We start from the raw sequence: 24548 nt of genomic DNA, 5'->3' as shown, positions 1-24548 counted from the left end.
AGCTCAGCCAAGCAAGCCTCTGTTTGGGTAGGCACTTTATTTGTTCTATAAGTTTGCTCTAGTATTTTCATTTCCAAGGTCTCTGAATGCGCTCACGTGCTCGAAGTTGGTGGCTCCATAAGGCTGCTTTGCTATTCAAGGAACCTGCTCACAATTACATTTCTGTTGTCTTTCAGTGATCAGAACGGTTCACTGTTGGATGACAGAAGACCACTGGCATCAATACTCAATGAGAGACGGGACTTGGTTGACACATCCCCGAGAGGCAATGCTGTGAGGTTAGGACTCGGGGCTGGTTTGCTGGAGAGGGGCTTCACCGGTTTATACGAGCCCTCTGTGCTCAGCCAGCCTGTGTCACAACCTCAAACACAAACGCAAGGGCAGTCCGGAGGGTATCAACCAACACAAAACTATCAAACACCCGCTGATGCTGCCTACAATTACTACGGCACACACGATCCTCTCGCGGGATTCACAGCACCATCTCCTGGCCGAGAACAACCCTTTCCTGTACAGACACAGCATCTGACACCACGCTCTCTTCCTAAAGCGTCTGCAGTGGGAGCCTTTCCCTCTGAACAAAATGACAGGGGGCAGCTGAAGAAGGACACCCAACTAACTTACCAACAAGAACTCAAGAGACAAGTTAGTTTCACAAACCTCATAGCTTTACTCATTTTATGCCTACAGGCTGCCATTTCTTAGCTGTTTCCATCTGCCTATGTCTTATCATGCTAATGAATATTTACATGCTTGCTGGAAGCATGCAGTCTCACGCAGGCATTCTTTTTTGTTCGGTTTGTTAGCTAATAAGTAGCGTGCTGTAGCCTGTATCTGGTCTATATGAATCCTATATGCTGCCAGTGATCTTCTTATTACCAACTGTTTTGAATGACCAGAGTTGAGCTCGTTATAAATGTGTAACTCTGTAGTATCAACTCTCTATCTCGTACACTAGATGGAAGAGAAACAGCGAATCGATAGGGCAAAGAAGGCTGAACAGGAGGCGTATGACAAAAAGCTAAATGAGGAAATAGCCAATTACAACCCATTTGGTAGAGGAGGAGCTGGCGCTCCTATGAAAGATTCTACGGGAAATGTCATTGGTTAGTCACCAGTTTATTTCTTGTGAATAAGGTGATGGTACAGTACTGAAGTCTCACCTTAGTTAACTCTATGTACTGCAGTCTTTCCTTAATTAACTCTATGCTTTTGTGTTTATACTATATAATTGTAGATGATGCTTTCATGGAGACTTTGAACTGAGCTAGCTTTGAGTTAAGATCATATTTCAGCTAACTTGACTTCTTTATATGTCTATACTGTTAATAGAATTGTCATATCATTCTTTCATACTGATATTTGTAATCACGACCTCTGCATCCAATCAGTGTTTAGTATGTTTCTTCAGTCAAAACTCCTTAAATGAACTTAATTCATTTTATCATCTGCTTTGTATGTTAAAACGATTGTAAGTAGGATGAAATATTGCTACAAGAATGCTCTCTAGATTATATAATTTCTTTCATAGTCTAAAAACATGATAATTTCTCAATATGTGCTATTAAATATGGCAATGAAACAAAGGCATTATCAAAAGGTCGCTTTTTGCATTCTCTTACAAATCTCAATATTTGGCACAAGTTTAATATTTGCGTGAATTTTACATCTTATGTTCGAAGATTTGTATGTCATGGTGATCGTAAGTAAAGGCTTAAGTATAATTATAAGCTAGTTTGTCTCTTGCAGCTGACCTACGGAGCATGAAACAAGCCAACACCGGGCAGACCCCGAGACCCAATGTTCAGGCAGCGCCTGTACCAGCTCCTGTCCAAGCTGCTCCTCAGTTTGATCCAACTTTGCCAAATCTGAATTCATCTTATGGTGCTGACGGCCTCGACAGCGTAGGATATGCCAGAGGAGGTCATGGAATTTTTGGGGAGCCCAAGGTACGTTCTCTCATGTCATATCTGTTGCATACCTCATACTGTATGTGACATTCCTATGTTATTGTATATGAATGTATTCAATGGTGTTCATGTGTAAGTGACATCTGCTGAAGGGTATTACTTTAATTGGTGTTTTTAATAATCATGATCCTTCTTGCGGCACATTTAAAGATAAATTTTTGGTTATGATATATGGGCCTGTTTCAGTCTACTCTTGCTCTGCTGCTATGATTTGATGATGTTGTTTCTGTTGTAGAATTTCATCATCTTTTTTTTCATGTGTAGTACTTCATCGATATTTGTAGACTGAGGTCCAAAAGACAGCGACTGACCGATATAAAGAGGACCTGCAGAAACAAGTAAACTCAATTTATGTAGAAATATGAGTCATGAGTCTGCTATCTATTACACGCTAATTTGCTGGTCCATGTAGACATTTCAGCATTAGATATGCCTTCCATTAAATCTCCTATTTTCAAACGTTGGCAATGACTTCTATCATTATTTATGGTAGATCGATGAGAAAAAGAGAGTCGCTGAACTGGAAAAACAAAAACTGAAGGAGGAGGAGGAACGTGAGATGAAAAGGCTCGAGGAAGACAGAGTTAAAATCCAAAAAGAGTATGAGGCGGAGCAAGCTAAGGCTAAGGCCAAGGAAGAGGAGGTCGGTTTTCACTGTTTATTTATTTTCTAACTATGTGTGGTTTTGATATCGGAAGAGTAAACATGTTTGTGAAAAAGCTAATAACTAAATCTTTTTCTACCAAGTCTATTGTGGATGCAGAAAGAACCCTGAACTGTGTGGAGATTATTCATGGTTCATCTTCTGTTCTTTGCTATCGGGCAATCCACAGAGAAAGTATAATAGTAGAAATTTGCACTGAGTTTGTTTTCTCTCAACATTTAGACGAGACGAAAAAATGAGCAGATGAAACAAGCCGCTGAGGAAAAGAGACGATTAGCGGAGCAACAGCGTGAAGAGGCGGAAAAGAAACGGCTGGCAAAGGACGAGGAAGCGCGGCAGCTAGCGCTTAAAGAAAAGGAAGAAGAGCGAAGACTAGCAGAAGACAAAAACAGGGTAAACACCAATTTTTGATCGCTAACCCTCTGACTTCACAAACATAAATTTCTTATATAGTCTTTGTATTCTTATGCAACAGGGAATGTTGTCGCAATACCTGTTACAGAATATATTTAGAAATTTTGTACTGTTGAGCTACTAACACAACATGGAGAAATAAACATACTGCCACAATGTTTACTAGCACCACAAATGATAATGTTACAACATATTGTGTTACATCACTAGCATCACCGTATATATGGCTACAACGTATCGTGTTATGTTACTAGTGTCACCAAATAAAACACTACAGCATGTCGTGTTATGTTACTAGTGTCACCAAATATGACACTACAACATGTCGTGTTATGTTACTAGTGTCACCAAATATGACACTACAACATGTCGTGTTATGTTACTAGTGTCACCAAATATGACACTACAACATGTCGTGTTATGTTACTAGTGTCACCAGATATGACATTACCATATGATGTGTTTTATAGGAAGTAAATAGGGCAGAATCACCTCCTATTCCAACCCTCAGGTCTAAAACACAGCCTCCTGGTTCTATGGTAAGTTGTCTATCCTTGATTCTCTTATGACTTCCTCAGATCAGAATTTGGTTCCTTGTTACTGCCTATGTTTATCATTTGTTGATTACTATACAAGAAATATTTCACCATTGGCAAATACTTTGCTGAGTCGTACCATTCGGCTTGTGGTAGCGAAAGGGTTAATACACAGTTGCTGCCAAATGTTTTTCCAGGAACTTTACATGTATTATGACACCAATATTTATACAGGAATTGAGAGAAAACTCTCCACTTCTTCCAGCTCAGAGAGCAAAAACTCAGCATGATAAAGCCTTACGAGTGAGTATTCGATATACTATGTACCTTTTCTTTATTTATTGTTTCAATAATAGTTTTTAAACCTCTGCACACTTTCCAATTTGCTGTTGCGCGTGATAAGAATAGGAATGTTTAAGCAGCGAACAAGCTGACATTTTATCATGCAAACAATGAATAACACACCCTTATCTCTGGAGTAAGCGATTAGTTTGCGGCGGTAGACAGTTGAGAGCGCGTGTTGGCACTCAAGGCTGCCTGTGTACTATGTTCTTAGTTGATCTAAACCCTCTCCTTGCCTCATTTCACTCGCAGGATTCAAAGCCTGTGATCAAAGATGCAGATCCACCTGCAAATCGAGCTTCAGACACGCAGCCCGCTAAAAGAGATAGACCTGAAAGTCGTGCTAAGAGTGAGTATATCCTATGATCCTTATGGTTTGTAGGTCTTTTATTATTGTTCTTCTGCTTCAAAGTTTTTCGATAACTTCAGCTGATTCGGTTTATCTATGAGTTTTCGGTTTAGTTTTTGATACGGCGTAATTTCACTGCTACAACATCTATATTTGATACACACCACAAACTTACATAAAACTGCCTGCGTAAACTGTTTTGTATGCTGCCTCAGGTGCTGAGGTCCTCAATCAGCTCGCGCATATGCGGCGGCAGCTGCAGCAGGAGAGGCAGCGAGTGGAAAATGCGCTGAACAAACAAAAGGTTAGTTCAGATCTCTTGAATTAGTTGTTGACACTTACATGTAAGTTTTTTAATGAGTGTTCATATATTCATGTTTCAATGTTTGTTTGTCTCCAAGTAGCGTGAAGGTTTGGTCACACTTGTTAATGAATGTTGACTATTAAGTCATAGAAATGAGTTGTTTAACCAGCCTATCGTAGGGTAAGAATAATAATAAGATCCTTCGATCAAGTGACTTTCATAATTGCTGTCAGTTTGTACGGAGTCAACAGCTATCATTTACTAAATACGGTAAATGCTCCTATGAGGTACGCCTTCTTTTACGTAAATTTTACTGAACATAAAGAATTTATGTATAGTTTGTGCTTCGTGTTGCATAAGAGATTCCATATAAGGGAAAGCGTCAAGTTGGTGCGAGCGCTCAAATTCGATTTGAATAACAAGAGTCTCATCAGTAGTCTTAATATACTGTTTTCTCTTTTTTGTGCACTAGCGAGGGAAAACAACGTGTAGGGGTATTTCTCTCATATATTTACTAGTATCCTGGCAGTCTTGTGTGCCATGAGAGATTTCCAGGTGTGTCAGTAAATCACAATGGATAAGTAGCTGCGAAATTTTTTGAGAAATCGGAAATGTTGTTGATTGGTGGAGGTGTTTGAGTGTCGGTCTACCAAACTGAATATAACGAGTTGGAGTCTCGTTGAAAGCTTTCTGTTGTATGGCGTGTCTGTTGTTAGAGACATGCCATCTATCCAACGCCATGTCTCTAACCCGGGCGTTGAATAGACGGACAAACAGATACCTCTCTTACTGTAGTAAATATATATTTTTGCTTCACATTATTTTAGACATATACAATATTTTTTATTGTTTTCTTTGCAGCATAGACCTTGCTGTCTAGAAAAACAGTGAAAAAATTGATCTAAATTAACATTCATTGTGTGTGATCTCCTTAACTTAACATACAATTACTGCAGTAATGAACGCTAAACCAAGTGAAAGGGAGAAAAAAAAGAGAAAAGTTATCTATGCAAACCAGTAATACCACAGTTACTGTACAGTAATTAAATTAAAATGTCAAGTTTATTTTCCTATTTGAGAGGCCAAAGGGGGGGGGAACTTGGAAAGATCTTAGACCATATTAGGCAATTTACATGTTTACATTTATGTTACATTTTACTGTTTGTATAACTTAAAATCCCTATAACGAAATTGTTTTTAGAACGGATTATTTACATTGTAGGAGCGTCTACTCCCTATATTATTTATTGCTTTTTCTGTTAATATAATTTTCAGTCAAGAATAATGATTTTAAATCAAAGGTATTTTATTATTAAATTTCATGGTCTCTTGAAATAAAAGGTTTAGCCAGAAATTTATCTCCTCGTTCAGATGTTCCTTGTTTGACAAGTTAAATGAGGAGTTGTTTACCCGTTGCAACTCATAAGAAAGTCTGATTTCTAAAAGTTTGACCTGTTCTTTAGCATATGGAATAATCTAAAATAGTATCAGATCAAAACTTGCTCATAAATCATGACCAAGACAAAACTGAAATGACGCTAGTCTTGCACTATTCTCAAAAACTACGAAGTTACAGAAAAACTGTCTTAAGGCAATGTTACTCTCTGACTCCACAGTGCTTGCTGTTTATAATATACATTCACTCCAGTAGCAGTGAGAATTTATTTGACACTTGTTGACAGTGTTGATTATTCTATATTACATTAGACGACTGTGAAAGTTGCCTCTCCACCCAGTGTAATAAATGTCTATGGAATTCCACAGGAGAAGGTAACTGCAGAGCCCTCTCGGTATCAGCCAGTGTAGTGTCCGTATTTGTAGACTTCTATGTGATTCAAATGAGATTTGCATTGTATACATGTATTTACTTTCTTTCCATTTGCCTTGTCTGCAATATTACAACTTTGGTTTGTGCTGACTGCAGCTTTGCTTCTCCATTCGCTATATTCCAGTCCTTTCTTGATTCCATTCTTTTGGCAGATTTCTCTTTGTGTTATTATTTTGCTGCTTTTCATTCTTTAAGCATACAATTATTTTAATTGACAGGCAGATGTGGAGATATATGATCCTCGGGAAAGAATAACCAGACAAGAGTAAGTTACTGGCTATATTCTGTCATTGAGGGGCGTAGTGATTGACTATCTAGGGGATAGTTGATGGAGAGATAGGTATTCAGTTTGTCTGATATATTCATGGATCATAATTCTGAATTTCTATGTCTTCACTGGTAGTGCTTGTGTATATCGGTTGGCTCAATTTTCTAATTTGCTGCACTTGTAGTTCCGCTGATATATTTGAGACGGCCAGAAGCAGAAAACCAGTGACAGCGCGAAGGACAGGGTCCAAGTTGGACAACAATGATGACGACCAGCAAGATTTACGTATGTTAAATTATGGAAATTCTAGAAATGCTGAATTTAATTAATAAATAATAATAATATAATAACATAAATACATTTAAAATGTTGGTGAAAGATAAATATTACAAATAATTATAAAATGTGTGCCGTACTTTTTGGACTATTAGCCGCTACTTTTTTCTGACGATTGGAGTCATGCGGCTTATATAAGGGTTCGGCTATTCTGTGGCTTTTTCTTTCATCACTAGGGTGCATTAACCAGAACTCTGGTTAGTGCGCCTCTAGCGGTGAAAGAAAATACGAAACAATGCCTAACGGTACTGTTCCGTCAGTCATTAGGTTAAAAAGCATCGGTTAATACGAAACAGTGCAGTTAGGCACTGTTCCGTTTTAAACAGCAAAGTTGCTGCCGCGTTAAAAAGCACCGTCCTAAGTTCTGCGGCCTATACAAAGGTGCGGCTTATGTATTGTTTTATTATCGGTTTTTGGAAAATAAAGCAGATGCGGCTTGTATAAGGGTGCGGTTTATAGTCCGAAAAGTACGGTAGTTTACATCCATGTTGGTAGTTATGAGCAAATATACTCTTGTATTGCATTCCTGTGATTTAAACCAGTTATATACTCTGATAGTGTAAAGGACGGCTCAGTATGTTAGCCAATTGTCTAGGCCTTAAATTACTCCAATGATAATCTTTACAATAATAAGAACAGTGTCTGTCTGTGTGTCTATCCGTCTCTCCGAAACCAGTGGTTAGAAGTTAGGGTAAACCAGCTTCCTTTTAATAGAACTCAAACTTATTGACATTCAGCTTGATAGACCTGCAGCAACTTGGAATAATTGTGCATACACTTATTCTCTACAATTATTCAGCACACCAGATGATCTCTCACAGCACACTAGACTGCCAGTGTGTGGTCTCAATAATAAGATACAATGAAGCTTACTCTGTAGTATTTTCACTCTTACATGACTGACGATTATTTTAATTGTGTGTGTGTGTGTGGGCATATACGTATTTGTGTGTGGGTGTGCATGTGGATATGTGTGTATGGGTGTGCATGTGGATATGTATGTACGGGTGTGCATAGGGATATGTGTGTACAGGTAGGTGTGCATGTGGATATGTATGTACGGGCGTGCATGTGGATATGTGTGTACGGGTGTGCATGTGGATATGTATGTACGGGTGTGCATGTGTATATGTGTGGTACGGGTGTGTATGTGGATATATATGTACGGGTGTGCATGTGTATATGTGTGGTACGGGTGTGTATGTGGATATGTATGTACGGGTGTGCATGTGTATATGTGTGGTACGGGTGTGTATGTGTATAGTTTAAATAGCTTCATCTGCTGTATAATATACCGATGGTTACAAGCCCTGTTAGTTCATAACAAACATGTGCTAAATACCAGATTGTCGCTATGGATACACATTAATATATTTTTACCGAAATGTATGTTTCTACTTTTGTTTTCCATGACATCACCTCATGCGTACTATCGTGTTTATGTAACCAATAGTCATAGAACTCTACTTCAAATGTTTCTCTGTCTACTTGTTTACAGGCCGGTTCACTCCATCCCTCACTCTCTACCACCTCTACCCTCTTGAGCCTGAGTCAGTGCAGGCACTTCATCTGCAGCACAGCCCTAAGATGGCTATCATAAGTAATGTCATTTCATCTCACTCAACAGTTCATTGCATCTCTCTATTCTGTCTTTTTTACTCCACTCTCCCGTCCTGATGTCTCTATTCTTTTAAACATCAATCTATCTACATGTACTTTTCTATTTCTCAATTTCTTGAACTCGTAACTCTTCTACAGGCCATTCAAATAATGTCAAGGCTGAAGTGTATTGGAGGAAAATGCGAGTGAGCGCATTATCACAGCATTTTTGGTGCAAAATTCGTTGAGTTGGATCTCTGCTTATTTTTGTTTAATTCTGACTTTCACAATCACATGTGATCTATATTACACTTTCTGATAAGAAGGATTTGCTTGACAAATGCCTTGTTAGCCATCATTATTGTTTGCGAAAAAAATCGTTGCATTTGTTTAATCAATCAAATTATAGCATTTTGCAAATTATTAAATTTATCTGCTCAAGGTCGAATTGATGTCAACAGCAAGCCACTGCTAGTGGCAGTCTTTCTCTGTTCTCCTTTTACCTTTGTTCTGTTTCACAACAGTCCTAGGTTCTTTTGCGCACTATTAACTTGTCATAAATACTTAATTTTCTCTAATAATATCACACTCTGTAGAGTTGTTTCGCCTCGGTCATACCAGATGTTAATCTAAGTGTTTATCTGTAAGCCTGGATTTGCTCTGCTATTCTCTGATTGTTTGTAGAGATTTGAGGCATGCTTTTGTCCACTGCTGTTGATCACTGCATTGTAATTTGAATAGCTGAAGATTAAAAAATTATTTGTAAAAATCTCAGCAGAAGGTTCCTTCTAAGTCTTCATAGCTTGAGAACCTTTCAAATCTGACTTTATATTTAGGCTCTTGCTTGTTTTATAATTCTTTCATTCGTTGCTGAGCTCTTAAAGAGAAGTGTTACAGTGTTTGTGCATACTTTTACTCTAGCATCATATACTGCTTTGTCTATTTCAGCAAAACCACCTCAAACAGCGACATCCCTTTTGCACTCAGACTCTGCATTCATAGGTAAATCATACAAATTTAATCTCTTATGCCGTTAGTTGGTCAATTGTATTTAGACAGCTGTCAAACATACACAACTAGGTCAAGTCTAGTTTAACCTGTCGTAACGTGTCCATTAAACCGAGGTAGTCTCTAATCTGATAATCTATTTTTAGGTGTTTGAAGTTTTGATATACTGTACTGTAACTATTACTTGTTATTGTGTTTGGCTAGCAACATGGTTGAAGGAGAAGTCTCATCTTACCTGTAGACTTTAATACGATGTAAGCTTGGCTCAGCTGTTAACCTTTCTGCATATTATTGTTGTTCAGGTCATATTTTACTTATAAATACAGTTATATAGAAGTAAGCTTAAAATCGTATTTAAACTGGATGATTTATCAGGTATGTCACCCTCAAAAAAGTTGACTTATCTTAATAGCTGTTGAGTGATGTTTTTAAAATGCTCTGCAAATTTTTTGTCAGATTTCAATCATAAATAAATATTATCGACTATGTGGTAGTGCACTGTGATGCTTTAAATATGTAATGTTTGGACAATATTTGATCATTGTATGCATGTCATAAGATTAGAGCTAACCTTTTGTCCAGTGTATAATGTTATCGGACTATCGTTGTATTAGCTGCAGTTGTAGAGTTCAACAAGTACATAAATTCACTTTCTGTCCTCTGCATGAGTTTTTCTCAAGTAGTCAAACAATTTTATGATGTATCATTACTGCCAAACAGCCACGTTATTGGAAATACTGTTGTTGATTATCGATGTAAGATAATGATACAAAGTTCCATATCTTGCGTATAATCTTGAATGTGGAATAAATGTTGCAGACTTTAATACTGACTTGAGATGTTGCAATAGCGTTGTAGCTAGGTCTATAGAGATCATTACGAGTCTGAAAGACTCGAATTATGGAGACAAATAAACTTAATGATTGCTGAAAGTAAGAGAAATGGTGATACAGCTGCAATGGTCTGCAGGCGCATGTGCTCATTCAACAAGAAATAGCTTACCCATGAATGAAATAAACTGAATTGAAAAGGAGTTATCTGCCCATGGATTAATTTTGTACATTTTAAATTTGAATTTCAAGATCACAATGATTCTTGAAGGGAATAGTTTTTACATCCAGGTGTAAATGCCTGGATCACTTTTGTTCTTGCCGAGTCTATATTAGAAACTTAGATGTCTACAGTTTTAGTGGCTGTCAAGGCTGTTTGCCATATCAGCTGTATGAGTTTTGGGCAATTGTAGATGACACTGGTATGAGAGCAGCATTTCCAGATGACTTTGACACACTTGCGACCAATCAAAATGCTCGCCGACGGAGGCGGGATCGAATGAAAAACAACCCTGAAGTAAGTACCCAGTTTGCAGATTGCGTTCGAGTGTGTATTTCACCTAAACTGACCCAGTTTGTACTTATATTTCACAACTAGAGTTCAAACAGGTCAAGTTGGTGTTGAGCCTGTTCTTACAGGACTAGCAACTGGGGTTGAGCTCAGGTTTTTGGAGATCTTCTGAAATATTTAGTTGCTGGCTTTTTTTAGTTCACAACTGGAGTTAATAGAATTAAGCATAATGAAACCAATTTTATAGCGGTAAGTCTGAAAATGCTTGGAGTTGTCTCATCTTGCGCATATATTTCCAGCAAGACTAGTGAATCCCCTTCGCTGATCTAACCATGTACAAAACAATGTAGAATGAATAACAGTTTACTTTGCACAGTAGTGCCTAGCTGAATATGATCCAGTAACTGCTAGTCTAGTACACAGGAGCTTTTCAGCCTATGATTGTCTTCCTTCTCATAGACATTCTTATGAGGACTCTTGTCGTGTATTTGAAGCATGTTAGGAGCCAAGCATTACTTTAAACTAAATAAGAATGTGCTGAGTATCAGAAAATTGATAACAGACAAGCATAAAACATGGCATGTAAATCACTCACGAGATGTCATTTTAATATTTTTCGTGTAATGGTCAAGACTTGAGAGCCCTTGCACTGTTTATTTATAAAAACTTTAAAACACTCACTTAACTGCGGTTCTATAAATTTCTAGATCAAGATTTCATTAATCTTTTGACTTGTGTCACTTCAGCAAATGATAGTTTTTTACCACAGGTTTGAAGCGGTTCTCGATGTGTCCATTGTTGTTTTATCTCAATCAACTCATACAATATGATCAGGATTTTAGAAAATGTTGTTTTATTGAATAAATGTATTCCTAATAACAGCCTGTATTCCAAATATAAATGTGGTAGGAGTATATGCTATATCATTTAATATCTGCATATCGCTTTTATTCATACAATTCCCATCATACACCCTGACCTGACTCTGGATAAGCTGACTAGCATCAACTTCTTCTGTTCTATTTATTACTCATTCAAGATTAAAATTAGCTTCTGAAGTTCAAAAAGACAAAATATGTGATTTGTCATATGGATATAGTCTTAAGCCTGTTTCACATTATATCGCCATATGTCGGCATTGTCCATGTCATCGTCAACTATGTGCAGCGGGGAGTGATAGCATCGACGAAGCGACGCAGATTCATTTAGCAGGTTTGCAGCTGTCAAACATTTCGCCCGATATTTCGCCGAGCTTCGACGCCAGCATATATACAATGTGATTTATTTCGGCGATAGTAATTCGCGGTTGTGGATAGCGTGATTTATTTATTTCTGTTTATGATAGTTGCTGCAGGACTGGTATTTGATTCGTGCACGCGAAAACAAAAAGATTTGTTCGCGAAAAGTCAAAAAGAAAAATGAGAACACTACATTACAGAGTATTTTCTGATGCAAAGGCGGATGGTTTTGTGATAGTGTGAATATTGTTATCATCGACGATCACTGAAGTATTGTGACATCAACACTGAGATACGGTGATACAGTGTGAACCAACCTTCCTTATATATAGAGCCATCTATAAACAGTATCATGGAAAGACAATTCCTTAATAAGAGGTAGTTAGGCACTTTCAAACAAAATTTGAATGACAACTACGTACATGTAAATTATTTTTTCCTATCAGTTATCACATTTTGTTTCAATTTTAAAATAATGCCAACGGCCTAAGATCTATTAACAAGAGTGTAGATTTGAGCAGTTTTAAAAGCTAATAACTGCTAATAGTATCACCCTTACTGAACAAACTTGACTGATAGCTCTATAGCTAAACTAAATGAGCATTTCATCAAATGGAAACAGTTAGGAGAATCCTTGCAAGCCTAAACAGCCTACAGGCTCATCACTGAAATAACCATACAATTAGGGTATATTGCTAAATTTATAATATGTGTTGTATTTTGGTATGTCTAGCTGGTCAAGGTACTCGTTGTCTGCCTTGTAACCGGTGAAGGTTTTTGAGCCAGCTTGCAGGTGATTTGTACAAATTAGATTTGTTGGATTAGCAAGTAACTTCATCTCTTAGCAGAGCTATACTACCAGCCACGTAGTTTCTTTAGCATGACTTCATTGATGGTAGTATGTATTGTTGCTGTCGACTTGAACTTCAGCTTGGGTAATGCAGTCTAATCAGGAGTTGTCTTTCAAAGCAGGATGACGAGTTTAGACATTTGATGCGAGAGTATGTCTCGACGCCAGACTCTCCGAGTGAAATGCTTGAACACTATCGGCAGCATCGAGAACCGAGGCAGTCGAGAAAGGTTTGAGCGTGGCGGGTGAAGTTTGAAGTGGATTTATCCATTAACTAGCGCTCTGAATAACAACAACTTAAACTGTAACACGAACACAAGCTAATAGTTCGACCACTTCTGCTTTGGTCTACCCTAGGACACTTATATTTCGCTAGTATTTAGTTTCGTGAGTAAAAACAGAGTAAAATTTCGCTGCAACTTAATTTCGCAGCTTTGATGAGTGCGAAAATAATTATAGTGATGTGAAAATAAATGCAGTGGAACAAACATCATTAGATTCCTCAGGTCCAGTTCACTGGTACGAAATATTTTTCAATTTGGGGCTACCATACTTTTTGGACTATAAACCGCACCTCTATATAAGCCGCATCTGCTTTATTTTCCAAAAAACGATAATAAAACAATACATAAGCTGCACCTTTGTATAGGCCTCAGGGCTGTGCTTTTTAACGCGGCAGCAAGTTTGCTGTTTAAAATGGAACAGTGCAGAACGGCACAGTTTCGTATTATCCGACGCTTTTTAATTTAGTGCCTAACGGGACAGTACCGTGAGGCATTGTTTCGTATTTTCTTTCACCGCTAGAAGCGCACTAATTGGAGATTCTCGTTAGTGCGCCCTAGCGGTGAAAGAAAAGGTGAAATTTATAAACAATAGACTTCGGCATAAATGACGTTTGGACCGCCTATTGTTAAACCGAAAACAGTCATGTTTTGAGCTTGTTACCGGTGGCAAGTGATCCCAATATGATTTTCTGATTTAATTACTCTTCATTCCTTTAGTGTTGTGAAATAAAAAGTAACAGAAAGGATAATATAATTGAAATAATGAAAAGCGGTGTTGATTTTTGTATCAAGTAATACTAAAATGCAATATCATAAATTAAATGTTTGATCATGATTACTGATTAATCATCATATTATTATTATACTATCATATTATTGATTATCAGTAGTAACAGTAATGTCAGACTTTTTGCCCTACAGCCCACGAGATCGGGTCGTTTGTTGTTAGGATGACAAATGACATTGAAATTGACAATGCCCTGTGATTGGATGCCGAAATCTATTGTTTATAAATTTCACCGAAAGAAAAAGCCACAGATTAGCCGCACCCATATATAAGCCGCATGGCTCAAATCATCAGAAAAAAGTAGCGGCTAATAGTCCAAAAAGTACGGTAGTTTGTATTTGTGTACAGCAGGTAGAAATGTGTAGGCGAGATCAATAATGCAATTTGATGGCTTGCTGCCATTTGTTTCCTGGACTATCAATGATGTCAAGGTTCCTGCTGCCGTGACTGATGTGGTACCAATATTAGATCTCAAGTATTTATAGCACGCAGTGGCCATGGCTCCGGGTTGTTATTGTTTTTGGTTGGTAATAAAATTCATCACCACAATAGTTATTATTCAATTTTATGACTTTCCCTACCAGACTGTCATCTTCATCAGTTACAAATTCAATGACTAAACTAATATCATCATCTTCTTCATTTGTCTAGGCTTTTCCAAAAAACTTATTATCTTAATTTGTTTTGCCATGCTGCTCAGTTGGTGTATTAGCTATAATGAGTTTAGCAGAAATTGCCCAATGAGCCAACCACACACAAAAATTGCCTGCATTTCTAATATGACGATTTTATTGTGAATATCAATGAACAAAGCCATTTAATTTCGCGTTTTCGCTCGTTCGTTATGATAATTTAGTTTCGCTCATGAAATTTTCGCGAGAGGATGACTCCGCGAAAATGCGAAAGTTAGATGCCGCGAATACATAAGTGTCCTAGGGTAGTCTTCACTTCTTACTAGAAGCTTGAACCATCATAGCTGGAGTTGTGTGCTCTTTGATTCATTAACCGCCTGCTTTCAGGAATAATATTTGCGTGACCAAGTTCACATTAGTATTTACTCAGCGCCACATTGTCGTTGCAAGGTCAGCACGCTAGCTATGCGTTTCAGTTTGATTTGTCCTTGCTTGTGAAGGCCACTAGCCTCTAAAGAGGGCACATTGCTAGAGTATTTATAAACACTGTTCTTCTGTACATCACTCGTGATAAGATTTGGCAAACTGGCATGTAAATATCCAATGATTTCATCTCATATCAATAAGTTCAAAGTCTTGGACACATCTAGTATTGTATCACACACTTTTATCTGGGTGTAGCTAGATTATTTTTCAATGGATTCAAATCATAACTCTGCATTCCGTAGGACTAAGCTAGGAGGTAAATTTATCCATTTATTAAATAAGATTTCAATGGATGCCTGCCTTTGAATTATTTTATGAGCGAGTTTATTATGAGCATAGACGCTTATCTTCAGAGATTTCGGACAATATTTGATTTTGTTCAAGATTGCATACGTTAACTGCTACCATAGCCAGTTATATAAGTCCGCTATAATGAAATTTAGTTTATAGTGATTTTGACTTTAAACTGACAATTTAAGACATGGTACTAAACTTTTAAATATAACTTCTAATAGGAGTATCAGATGTCGTAGATCAATAAAGATGGACCATTAGAAAATGTAGCTTAAAGGTTGACTTGCAACAAAATTCACATTACCGTCATTTGATATCAAAAGATTCACCATGTCTTACTCTGTTGTGTTGTAGGTGCAAAATATGTGAAAAGGTGATTACAAGCTCTTAAAAGCTCAAAAACGAACAGAAAATTGCAGCCACACGAGACCGCCGTAGTTTGGATTCCCTTTCCAAAACGGCTCAAATGTGATGTAGTTGTGAGAGATGGTTTCTGTTTACACTTTCTTGCAACCTTATTCGTCGAAATATTTCACAAATATACTTCACGCATTCAATAAAACCATGTCTATTGTTCTTACGCGTCTGTTTTATCGTCATTGTAATGCTGTCACTTTTAGCAGTGATATCTTATAACTTACCGTAAAAATTTGTTTAATTTTTTAACCTCAGCTCGAAGGAGTACATATCATTGTCTGATAATCATGACGAGCCTGTTGGTCACTTGTGATAATCGAAAAGTGCCGCAGAAATTATTTGCGAAGTATTGGGTCACATGATCAGATTACGTCTTGCCAATTAGACCAAACCGAAACAAAACTGTAAAGTAGCGAGCATCTATATTTGATACGGGGTCTTCGGTAAAACCCGAAGTGCTTGTCATAAACTAGTGCTACGATAAGTTTATATTGAGCTTTTTATTGGCCTTTCAATTCACGTGAGAACATACGTGACAAGACGATAACTAAATTTCGTGGCTATGTCATCGAAATAAAGAGATTCCAATCTACGGCGCCTTACGGCGCCTTTTCGTTTTTGAGCTTTTAAGAGCTTGTAATCACATTTCCACATATTTGGCACTTACAACACAACAGAGTAAGACATGGTGAATCTTTTGCTACCAATTAACTGTAATGTGAATTTTGTTGCAAGTCATCCTTTAACTAAAGTTTCTTGATCCTGTAAAGACGAACTTACAATAAAATATTAGTGGATTTTATTAGAAAGTATCAATATATTTTATTATTTGCGATTGTTTTTAATGTTTGAGGTGATCTGAGTGCCGGGATGTTTGAAGCTTAAAATTGCTCATCTTTAATTGCGCAGCTGTCTGTCTGTCTGTCTCTCACTATTGATATCGGCTATTACATTCAAGTTGCAGAGTTACGCGTTTCTATTCTGTCAGTCTCTTTGCCAAAGTGCAATTATTAGACGCCATAATCGAACTTTCACTTGAATTCGAGCGTTCCAAACAAAGATCTCATTAAAACTGTTATATCTCTGGACTGGGTTTACAAAAACAAACAAGCTCAATGTCTTAGCTTTATATTTATAGCTGTGCTACCCGACGTTGCCGGGTAATAGAAAAGTCTTTGGACAGAAAATTGATTTGTATTTAACATATATAGCAACATTTTCCATTCTAACTTTCAAACTACATATCATGAGAAAAGTGTTTTGTCTTATAAAAAAAGAGAAGTAGTAAGAGTTGCTCGCTATTAGCCTGCGCACTATTAGCCAGTACGTTTAATAATGTGAGCGAACAGCTTTTCGTGACGTTATGCTATGACCCGCCATCGTACGCAAAGCAGTTAGGTATTAGCTCTCATATAATGACTTATATTGGCAAGCTAGCAATTTGATTTCTGTAGTCTAGTGGGTAGGGCGTCAGACTGGCAAACGGCAGGGTCCGAGATAAAATCTTCTTCGGTGGGGAATCTTTATTCCAAAGATTTTATGATCCATAGCCGGACAATCAAACCTACGAATACACATACGACGACCAACTTTGAGAAATATATACAGTCAAACATGAATAACTCGAACTTCAAGGGACCGAGCAAAAGTGTTCGAATTATCAGAGCATTCAAGTTATCAGAGCACTGTCACAAGTCCATATATTTACTTATTTATTAGTAGATACATGTACATATACAAACTATAATATAAATCAAAAGCACAAATGGCTTGTTTCAAATTAAATGCTTCTAATGTAAAGTTTAAAACGTTTTCATGAAAAAGTATAGAGATTTTTCTATCACTTGAGATTGGTTTGTTGTTTGAGGTGATGTTATTGCCAGGACGTTTTTCAGATTGACATTGGCAAAACTTGATCGTTGTTGAAATGCTCAAAAGAAAAGACATTTTTTTCTTTTGGGGTTTTACCTACGATCAATTTTGCCGTTTTTTCTTGAAGTTTATGCAGATTACCTTACTTTACCTGGGATTCGTTAAGAGCAACACTCCGAGGCAGTTCAATTAGAAGTTTTACGAGGTTTTACGGTACATTCTATATCACTCACGCTTTTTTGATAGATACTTATTGAATGTACACACGTATTCTGTGTTTAGGTCAAACGATGAATAGTTTTTTGTAGCTCAGACAACGTATACGTTTAATTACAACATTTTTTAAAACGTTTTAAACATTCAACATTCCGACGTTGATTCAACACGGAATCAACGTCGGAAAACTATTCATCACGGGCTAGCCAAGTCACGCACTCAAGGATTTTCGCCACCCACATACAAAACAACATGCGATTTTTGTTTTGTATGTGCGTGGCGAAAATTCTTGCGCGCGTGACCCGGCTAGCCCGTGCTATTCATTGTATCGCAGTATAAATCAAATTTCACCAAACTTTTAGAAAAGTCGTTGACAAAACTATTTTGCCGATGGAGGTAATAACGACGCTTATGAATTACGAAAAGATGAAGTTTACCTCTATGGCTTTGAATAAAGTGATTTTCTAAAGCGAAAACAATCGTTTCGGTAGCTGTTGGGCAAAAAAACAGTTCGAATTAACAGTGTTGAGTTCGAGTTATCTATAGCAATTTATCATTACGTGGGAACGGACCAAAGGAAATGTTCGAATTAACCATGTGTTCGAGCTATCCGTGGACGAGTTATCCATGTTTGACTGTATATAGATTAAGATCATTTCCATTTGCATCACTTCAATTGTGTAAGCTTACCTTTGGGAAGGCAGTACGGATACCTGCACATCTGAATGTGAAGGGGGCAATGCGGCAAAAGCTGTTGGTAACACAGCTTTTTGTTGGTACAAGAAGTTGGAAAGTTTGTTGTATCATCAAAATATAGTTTAAGTGTTCAGTTGGGTGAGAGATGATTACTTATCAATATTTATAAATCTCAGGGTTTGTCTGTATATCATTCATTTGTCTAGTTACAGCAGTGAAGTTTTAGTGTTCAAATATAGCCTCAGTACTGGATTAGAACTCAGGTTTTTCTAATCGTAAGTCTACTAACAAGCGCGCATAACCACGAGGCTAAGCCATTCTTATCATTCCCATTGCTCTTACCATATACTGTATACTCTTTTCGCGATTGAACTCGCTGAATGTGCACTTTTTATAACCAATTAATATTACTCCTTCCCGTTTGTTATTTTTTGTAATTTTTGAATGCGCTGTTTTAATTTCAAATGTGCTGTTACTCTCAGATTTCCTGCTTCGGTAAATCTGTAAAACCTAAATGCTTTTCACGTGGACAATTGTATTACCTGGAGTAGGAATTGCCTCAACATACTCTCTCTGTTCGATGAGACGACCTATCAGACAAAGAAAGCCTGATATCTCATTTTTACATTTGTACCAGTATCGAGAGGTACCAGTATCGGCCATCAAAACTTTGAATACAACGAGCTTCTGCTGCAACAGTAACCTTTTTATACACACTCTTCCATGTACTTATTTTTTGATTTTTTTTAATGAAGTTATTTCAACTGCGCGAAAACACTTTTTTATGATATGAAGTTTGAAAGTTTAGAATGGTAAATGTTGAAAAGAAAATTTTTTTCTGTGCAAATACTATTTGATTACCCGGGAAATGCCGAGCATTCAGCTAGTCTACTACTGTCAGTTTGAGTAAGTTACAAGTTCTGTCATATAGTTATAGAAACAAAATGAACATTTCTTATTAACAATCATCAATAATGTTTACCATTATACATGTATTTTATTCATCTTGATGGCAGGTGAAATTTGATGACCAAGTTCATGGCTTGGCCCATGATGAGCAGGTTACTGCTAGTGGCTGCTTCAGAGTGTACATAATTGTGTGATGGCTCTACGTGCTGAAGAGTCAAGGCTCTCCGCTCGCTCGCTGCTAATATATGAATGCTGCCGACAGCACTGTTTAGATAATATTATTGTAAACCCCCTGTAACAATAGCCAGTGGTTTCACCCAGCCATCTCTCAAGACTATTTGACATGTTTAATGCTTTCAATAGAGCTTTCTAGGTAGTTCACATAATTATGCAGTAGACAGATCCCAAGTTGGCATTTGTCAAGTCTGCCTTGCAAGTGCTCTAATCAATGCGGTACAAACTGGTTATAACTGATAGCCAATGAAACCAGTTTGATCCACATAAGCCCTATTAGTTACTAGCTAAATACAGCAGTTGTAGGGCAACAATTCCCAATCACTGGTCACTTTTTGGATGTCATGTTAACATTAGCTCTAGCATGGAATCTATCAGCCAGTGACACAAATTGCTTGAAGGTATGAAATGAGAATTTTGACAAAACTTTACGTTTTGATTTCTGCAAAACTAATTATAGCTCCACCTCTCTTTGTCTGCTCTACGTGCTACGCTTTTAATTATTCAAGTGCACAACACTCCATTTATGCATATATATATATATATATATATCGAAAAGTTGGCTAATTTCTATATTTGTGCTGCAGCTAGCAATAGGACATATTGCATATATGCTGTTTTTAATGTTTAAATAAGTTTGATAAAAACAAAACCACAATTGAACTAATATTTAGTGTTTCTACTGCGGAGTTGTTGGAATAGTGATATGCTATTGCTCATGTCAATAGACAGCAACAGGTAATTTGACTCAAACTCTTTAGTAAAGTGTATTACCGATGAGCTTTGTTTTTGTGATAAATCTTGGGCTATCTTAGACAAAGCTCCTTAAACCATAACTGTCACGTGCAACTTGTATCATATTTACTAGGTAAATCAGACACGCTGATTCCGATTTTGTACTCAAAATAAAGATTGGTCCACTAACCTTCAAAGTCATTAAGGCTTTTTTAAAGCATTTCAATATCCGTCTCGAAAACGACACAATCGGCATAACAAGCTCCGCCCATAAATATGTGACGAAACCTAGCTTTATCAAGAACGGAAGTTAGGGATGTTTAGTCCGATTTAGAATAATAGAGATGGGTGTCTTAAAACCCATTATTATCTAAATCCAGTTTGTAAAATAATCTCAGTCTTTTATGAAAGGTATATAAACTATTTAAACTTGCTCATAGCTTGTTACATGATGTTTAAATAGGCTGAACGCGAGAAAAATGAGCTCAAAAAGCGTGATTTTATCACAAGCTAGCGTTGTTATCGCGCTTTTTTGAGCTCATTTTTAAATATGCAATGTTAAATAGCTTATCTACCTTTCAGAAAAGACTGATTATTTTTAAGGCTGAATTTAGATAATAATGGATTTTAAAACACCCATCTCTATCATTCTAAATCGGTCTAAACATCCCTAACTTCCGTTCCTAAAAAGCTAGGTTACGTCACGTATTTATGGGCGGAGCTTGTTGCGCCGATCATGTTGTTTTCGAGACCGTTATTAAAACGCTGTAAAAAAGCTTTCATTACTCTGAAAGTTAGTGGACCAATCTTTATTTTGAGTACAAAATCGGAATCAGTGTGTCTGATTTACTTAGTAAATATGATAAAAGTTGTAGGTGACAGTTATGGTGTAAAGATTTGGCTAAAGAAAATGATGCGGTAATAATGCATTGCCCAGGACATTAACCCTTTTAGTTAGCGCAGCAGATAGTTGGCTACAGCCACTGTAACTGTAGAATTATCACTGTTTCCATGATGCGCAGTACTTCAGAGTTGCGCTCTCTCTGAATCATGGAACCGGCGTCGTCGCACTGAAATCACTGTGCACTGATCAGTGCGAAGCCAGTGCAAATTCGCAGCAAAGAAACGGCACATGCGCAGTGGCTGCGCATAGCTCTCTTGCTGTGGAGGCAGATTCATCGAGGGCCATAAACTCGTACAAAAGTTATCCCGCTTATCTTGTTTTTTTTATTCTTCTGATCTTCTTCACTTAAATTTAATTATGGTCTGCACCCACGAGGATGATGAGGTGATTACTTTCCTGGACTTTGTTATCGATACCAACACTTTTCGAAAAATAGGTGGTAAGTCCTAAATTAACATTTAAATAATATATTACTTAAAAAATACTTATTAAAAATATATTAATTTTATAAAAATTGTGTTAAGGTTTGTAAAACCTTGTGAATGTGTATTGTAAATAAAAGTATAATGACGACAAAAGCATAAAAAGACAGTTTCTGAAGTTCGGTATTCATGATCGATTCCATGTCTCCATCCGGCGATTCGATTTATACAATTTCTCTTCTCTGGCTAATTTGCTGAAAACCACTGCGCAGCATGTAAATGTACAATCCCCTCGACTTCGGAGGGGGCTGCATCGAAGTACTGCTCATCATGGAAACATAATGATTGTGTATCATTCATCTACCGTAAAACCTCTATTTGAACGCCACCTCTACTTGACCGCCACAATGAGAAAAGGTTTGAAAAATAGAGGGACACGGCGGTCAAATAGAGGTTTTACGGTATGTTACTACTCTTACGCTGAATGTTTGTATACTGTCTCCCTCAAATTTTAATATTGATTACAGTTAATTTATCTGCACTCTAATGACGTTCATCATATGCATGGACTTTGACGCTCTCACACCTCGTTTAACATGTGCTGCCGCTGTTTCCATGTTTGTGAATTCCTCCCTGGTTGGGAACCCCTGCTGTAGTTGTATAAATATATAACAGCAAAGATAGTAGTGGTATATCATAACATCTGTGTTCATGGCGTATCCTAATAGGCTACTGTTTAAAGTCTGTGAGATTAAACCCTACAAACATCAGCTTTTTGTCATAATAATGGTAGACTATAAAATATTGGTGTTCGCTGGAAACCAACCTTTTCAAGCACAAAATCTTTTGGGTTTTTGTACTTCACAGCAAGCAACATTTGAAATAGAATACCAAAATCAACTAGAATTATCGGAAAATTCATGTCAAATCTAAAAATATCTTAATATTATTTTTAATTTTCTACTCGTGTTCGACATAGATGTATGTTGGTACTTATTTCAATATCGGGTAGTCTGTTGTTCCCCTGATTAGACAACTCCAACATTTGCGTAATTACTAGAGCTCAAGGTTTTAGGTCAATTGATATACAGCTAATCAGTCTACATATATACATATCTACCATTTCTCTACCTAAGACTGAGCTCCGTGAGTTAACCAAGTTGCTTTAGTATTCCATATCTTGCTGGTAGCTAGTCTACTTTTTCAGATTTACCTCTGCATCTATCAATTGCCTTTAAACTAAAATCAGACTTTAAATGAATTCTTATTTCAACATGGTTGTAATTAACTTATAACATGCGCTGGTATAGCATGTTTTTGTCTTATAGTATAAGTCATTTTTCTTGTTGCAGAAGGACACCGAATCAATACATAGCGTGGATCCCGACCGTATCACCAGGAAGAATCAAGACAGATTACGAAAACTAAAAGCAATCGCTGGTGATGAAATCTCGCTGGACGATCCCGATGACATCATAGATAGATTTATGACCAAGCAAAATCACAAAAGGTGAGCCATGAGCATTGCTGGTATAACAGCTTAGATGCGCTACTTTGAACGCCTCTATGACTTTTTTCTGCTGGCTCAAGCTTCTCATCCGTGTCTCTCAGATAAACATTTCAAATTAATATAAACTCTGTCAAATACTTCCTTGTTCAGAAAGAATTTATAGAAAGCGTTTTCATCAAGGTTTTGTGGCATTAGTTGTATAATTTAACAATGAGTGACTACTCAATGGAATCTGCATCAGCTCGAAAATATTTGAATCCTTCACTTCGCTTAACGCGTTGCTTTATAAAAGATTTTCCATAATAAAATACTTAGCCAGCTCACACTATTTGCTTAAGTGGACGATATTTTGACTGTCGATGATCGTCCTAAGAGCACTTATGCATTCTCAAAGGATCCGAGTCGATTCAGTAATGTTGGACTGAGTTGGACTGTCGGCTGTCATTTGGTCAAATGTATAGCGCCTTCTAATTGGCACGCCTCGTTAATTCTTGTCATATTTGTCACATCAGATGTTGGCTCAGGATACAGCTAGTTTCAGAAATGAGGAGTCACGTGTAGCACAACTGCTGCTGTCAGTCGAGCAGGCTGATCGCGCGTGCTCATTATGCCCAGTTGTAGATAGTACTTTGATGAATCGTCTTATTTACACATAAATACTACTAGTGTTCTTGAGACAATGTCATTTCCCTATCAGCGTTTGTGCCATTCCTATCTGTACAACCCCCACAAGGACGCCAATATTATGGCTTGCATAAGGGTTGGCTTAGGATCAGAGTACACCAGTATTGTGTGATTCACGTAGCGCGCTGGCCGCCCTCCAGATGCCCGGTGAACTGTAAAGCCTATCACGCGGGCAAACAGTGTTCGGTCGTACTTTATCCTTGACAACCGTTGAATGGCTAGCGCTCGTGTCAATATCTAGGACTTTCCCTTGACCATGGCGATGCCCTTATCTTCTTTTCCTTTGCGCTTCAGCCATGCCTTGTCCTCTCCTTCCTACCCTCTTTGGACATATCCTCCCTCCTACTTTTACCGGTCATGCCTTGTTCTATTTTATAACGTTGAAAATTTATTTTTAATCAGTTCTGTGCTGAGTATTG

At 37.4% G+C, this 24548-nt stretch overlaps 1 protein-coding gene across 1 annotated transcript in view; it reads left to right on the top strand.

The window, feature by feature from the left end:
• LOC137392114 (centrosome and spindle pole-associated protein 1-like) overlaps nt 1–24548 on the top strand; it is a 31994-nt gene that overhangs the window by 5690 nt on the left and 1756 nt on the right. The window contains exons 9-23 of the mRNA XM_068078742.1: nt 123–645; nt 968–1106; nt 1750–1949; nt 2255–2308; nt 2464–2613; nt 2857–3027; nt 3519–3587; nt 3819–3887; nt 4179–4275; nt 4491–4579; nt 6626–6672; nt 6860–6960; nt 9559–9612; nt 10862–10965; nt 23288–23445. Of these exons, the coding sequence (XP_067934843.1) occupies nt 123–645; nt 968–1106; nt 1750–1949; nt 2255–2308; nt 2464–2613; nt 2857–3027; nt 3519–3587; nt 3819–3887; nt 4179–4275; nt 4491–4579; nt 6626–6672; nt 6860–6960; nt 9559–9612; nt 10862–10965; nt 23288–23445 (2025 nt within the window). The remainder of the gene's footprint in view (nt 1–122; nt 646–967; nt 1107–1749; nt 1950–2254; nt 2309–2463; nt 2614–2856; nt 3028–3518; nt 3588–3818; nt 3888–4178; nt 4276–4490; nt 4580–6625; nt 6673–6859; nt 6961–9558; nt 9613–10861; nt 10966–23287; nt 23446–24548) is intronic.

The sequence above is a fragment of the Watersipora subatra genome, chromosome 3 (genome assembly GCF_963576615.1).
Source record: "Watersipora subatra chromosome 3, tzWatSuba1.1, whole genome shotgun sequence".
Taxonomy (NCBI): domain Eukaryota; kingdom Metazoa; phylum Bryozoa; class Gymnolaemata; order Cheilostomatida; family Watersiporidae; genus Watersipora; species Watersipora subatra.
The sequence above is the reverse complement of the archived record's forward strand: the minus strand, read 5'-3'. Positions and strand labels throughout refer to the sequence as shown.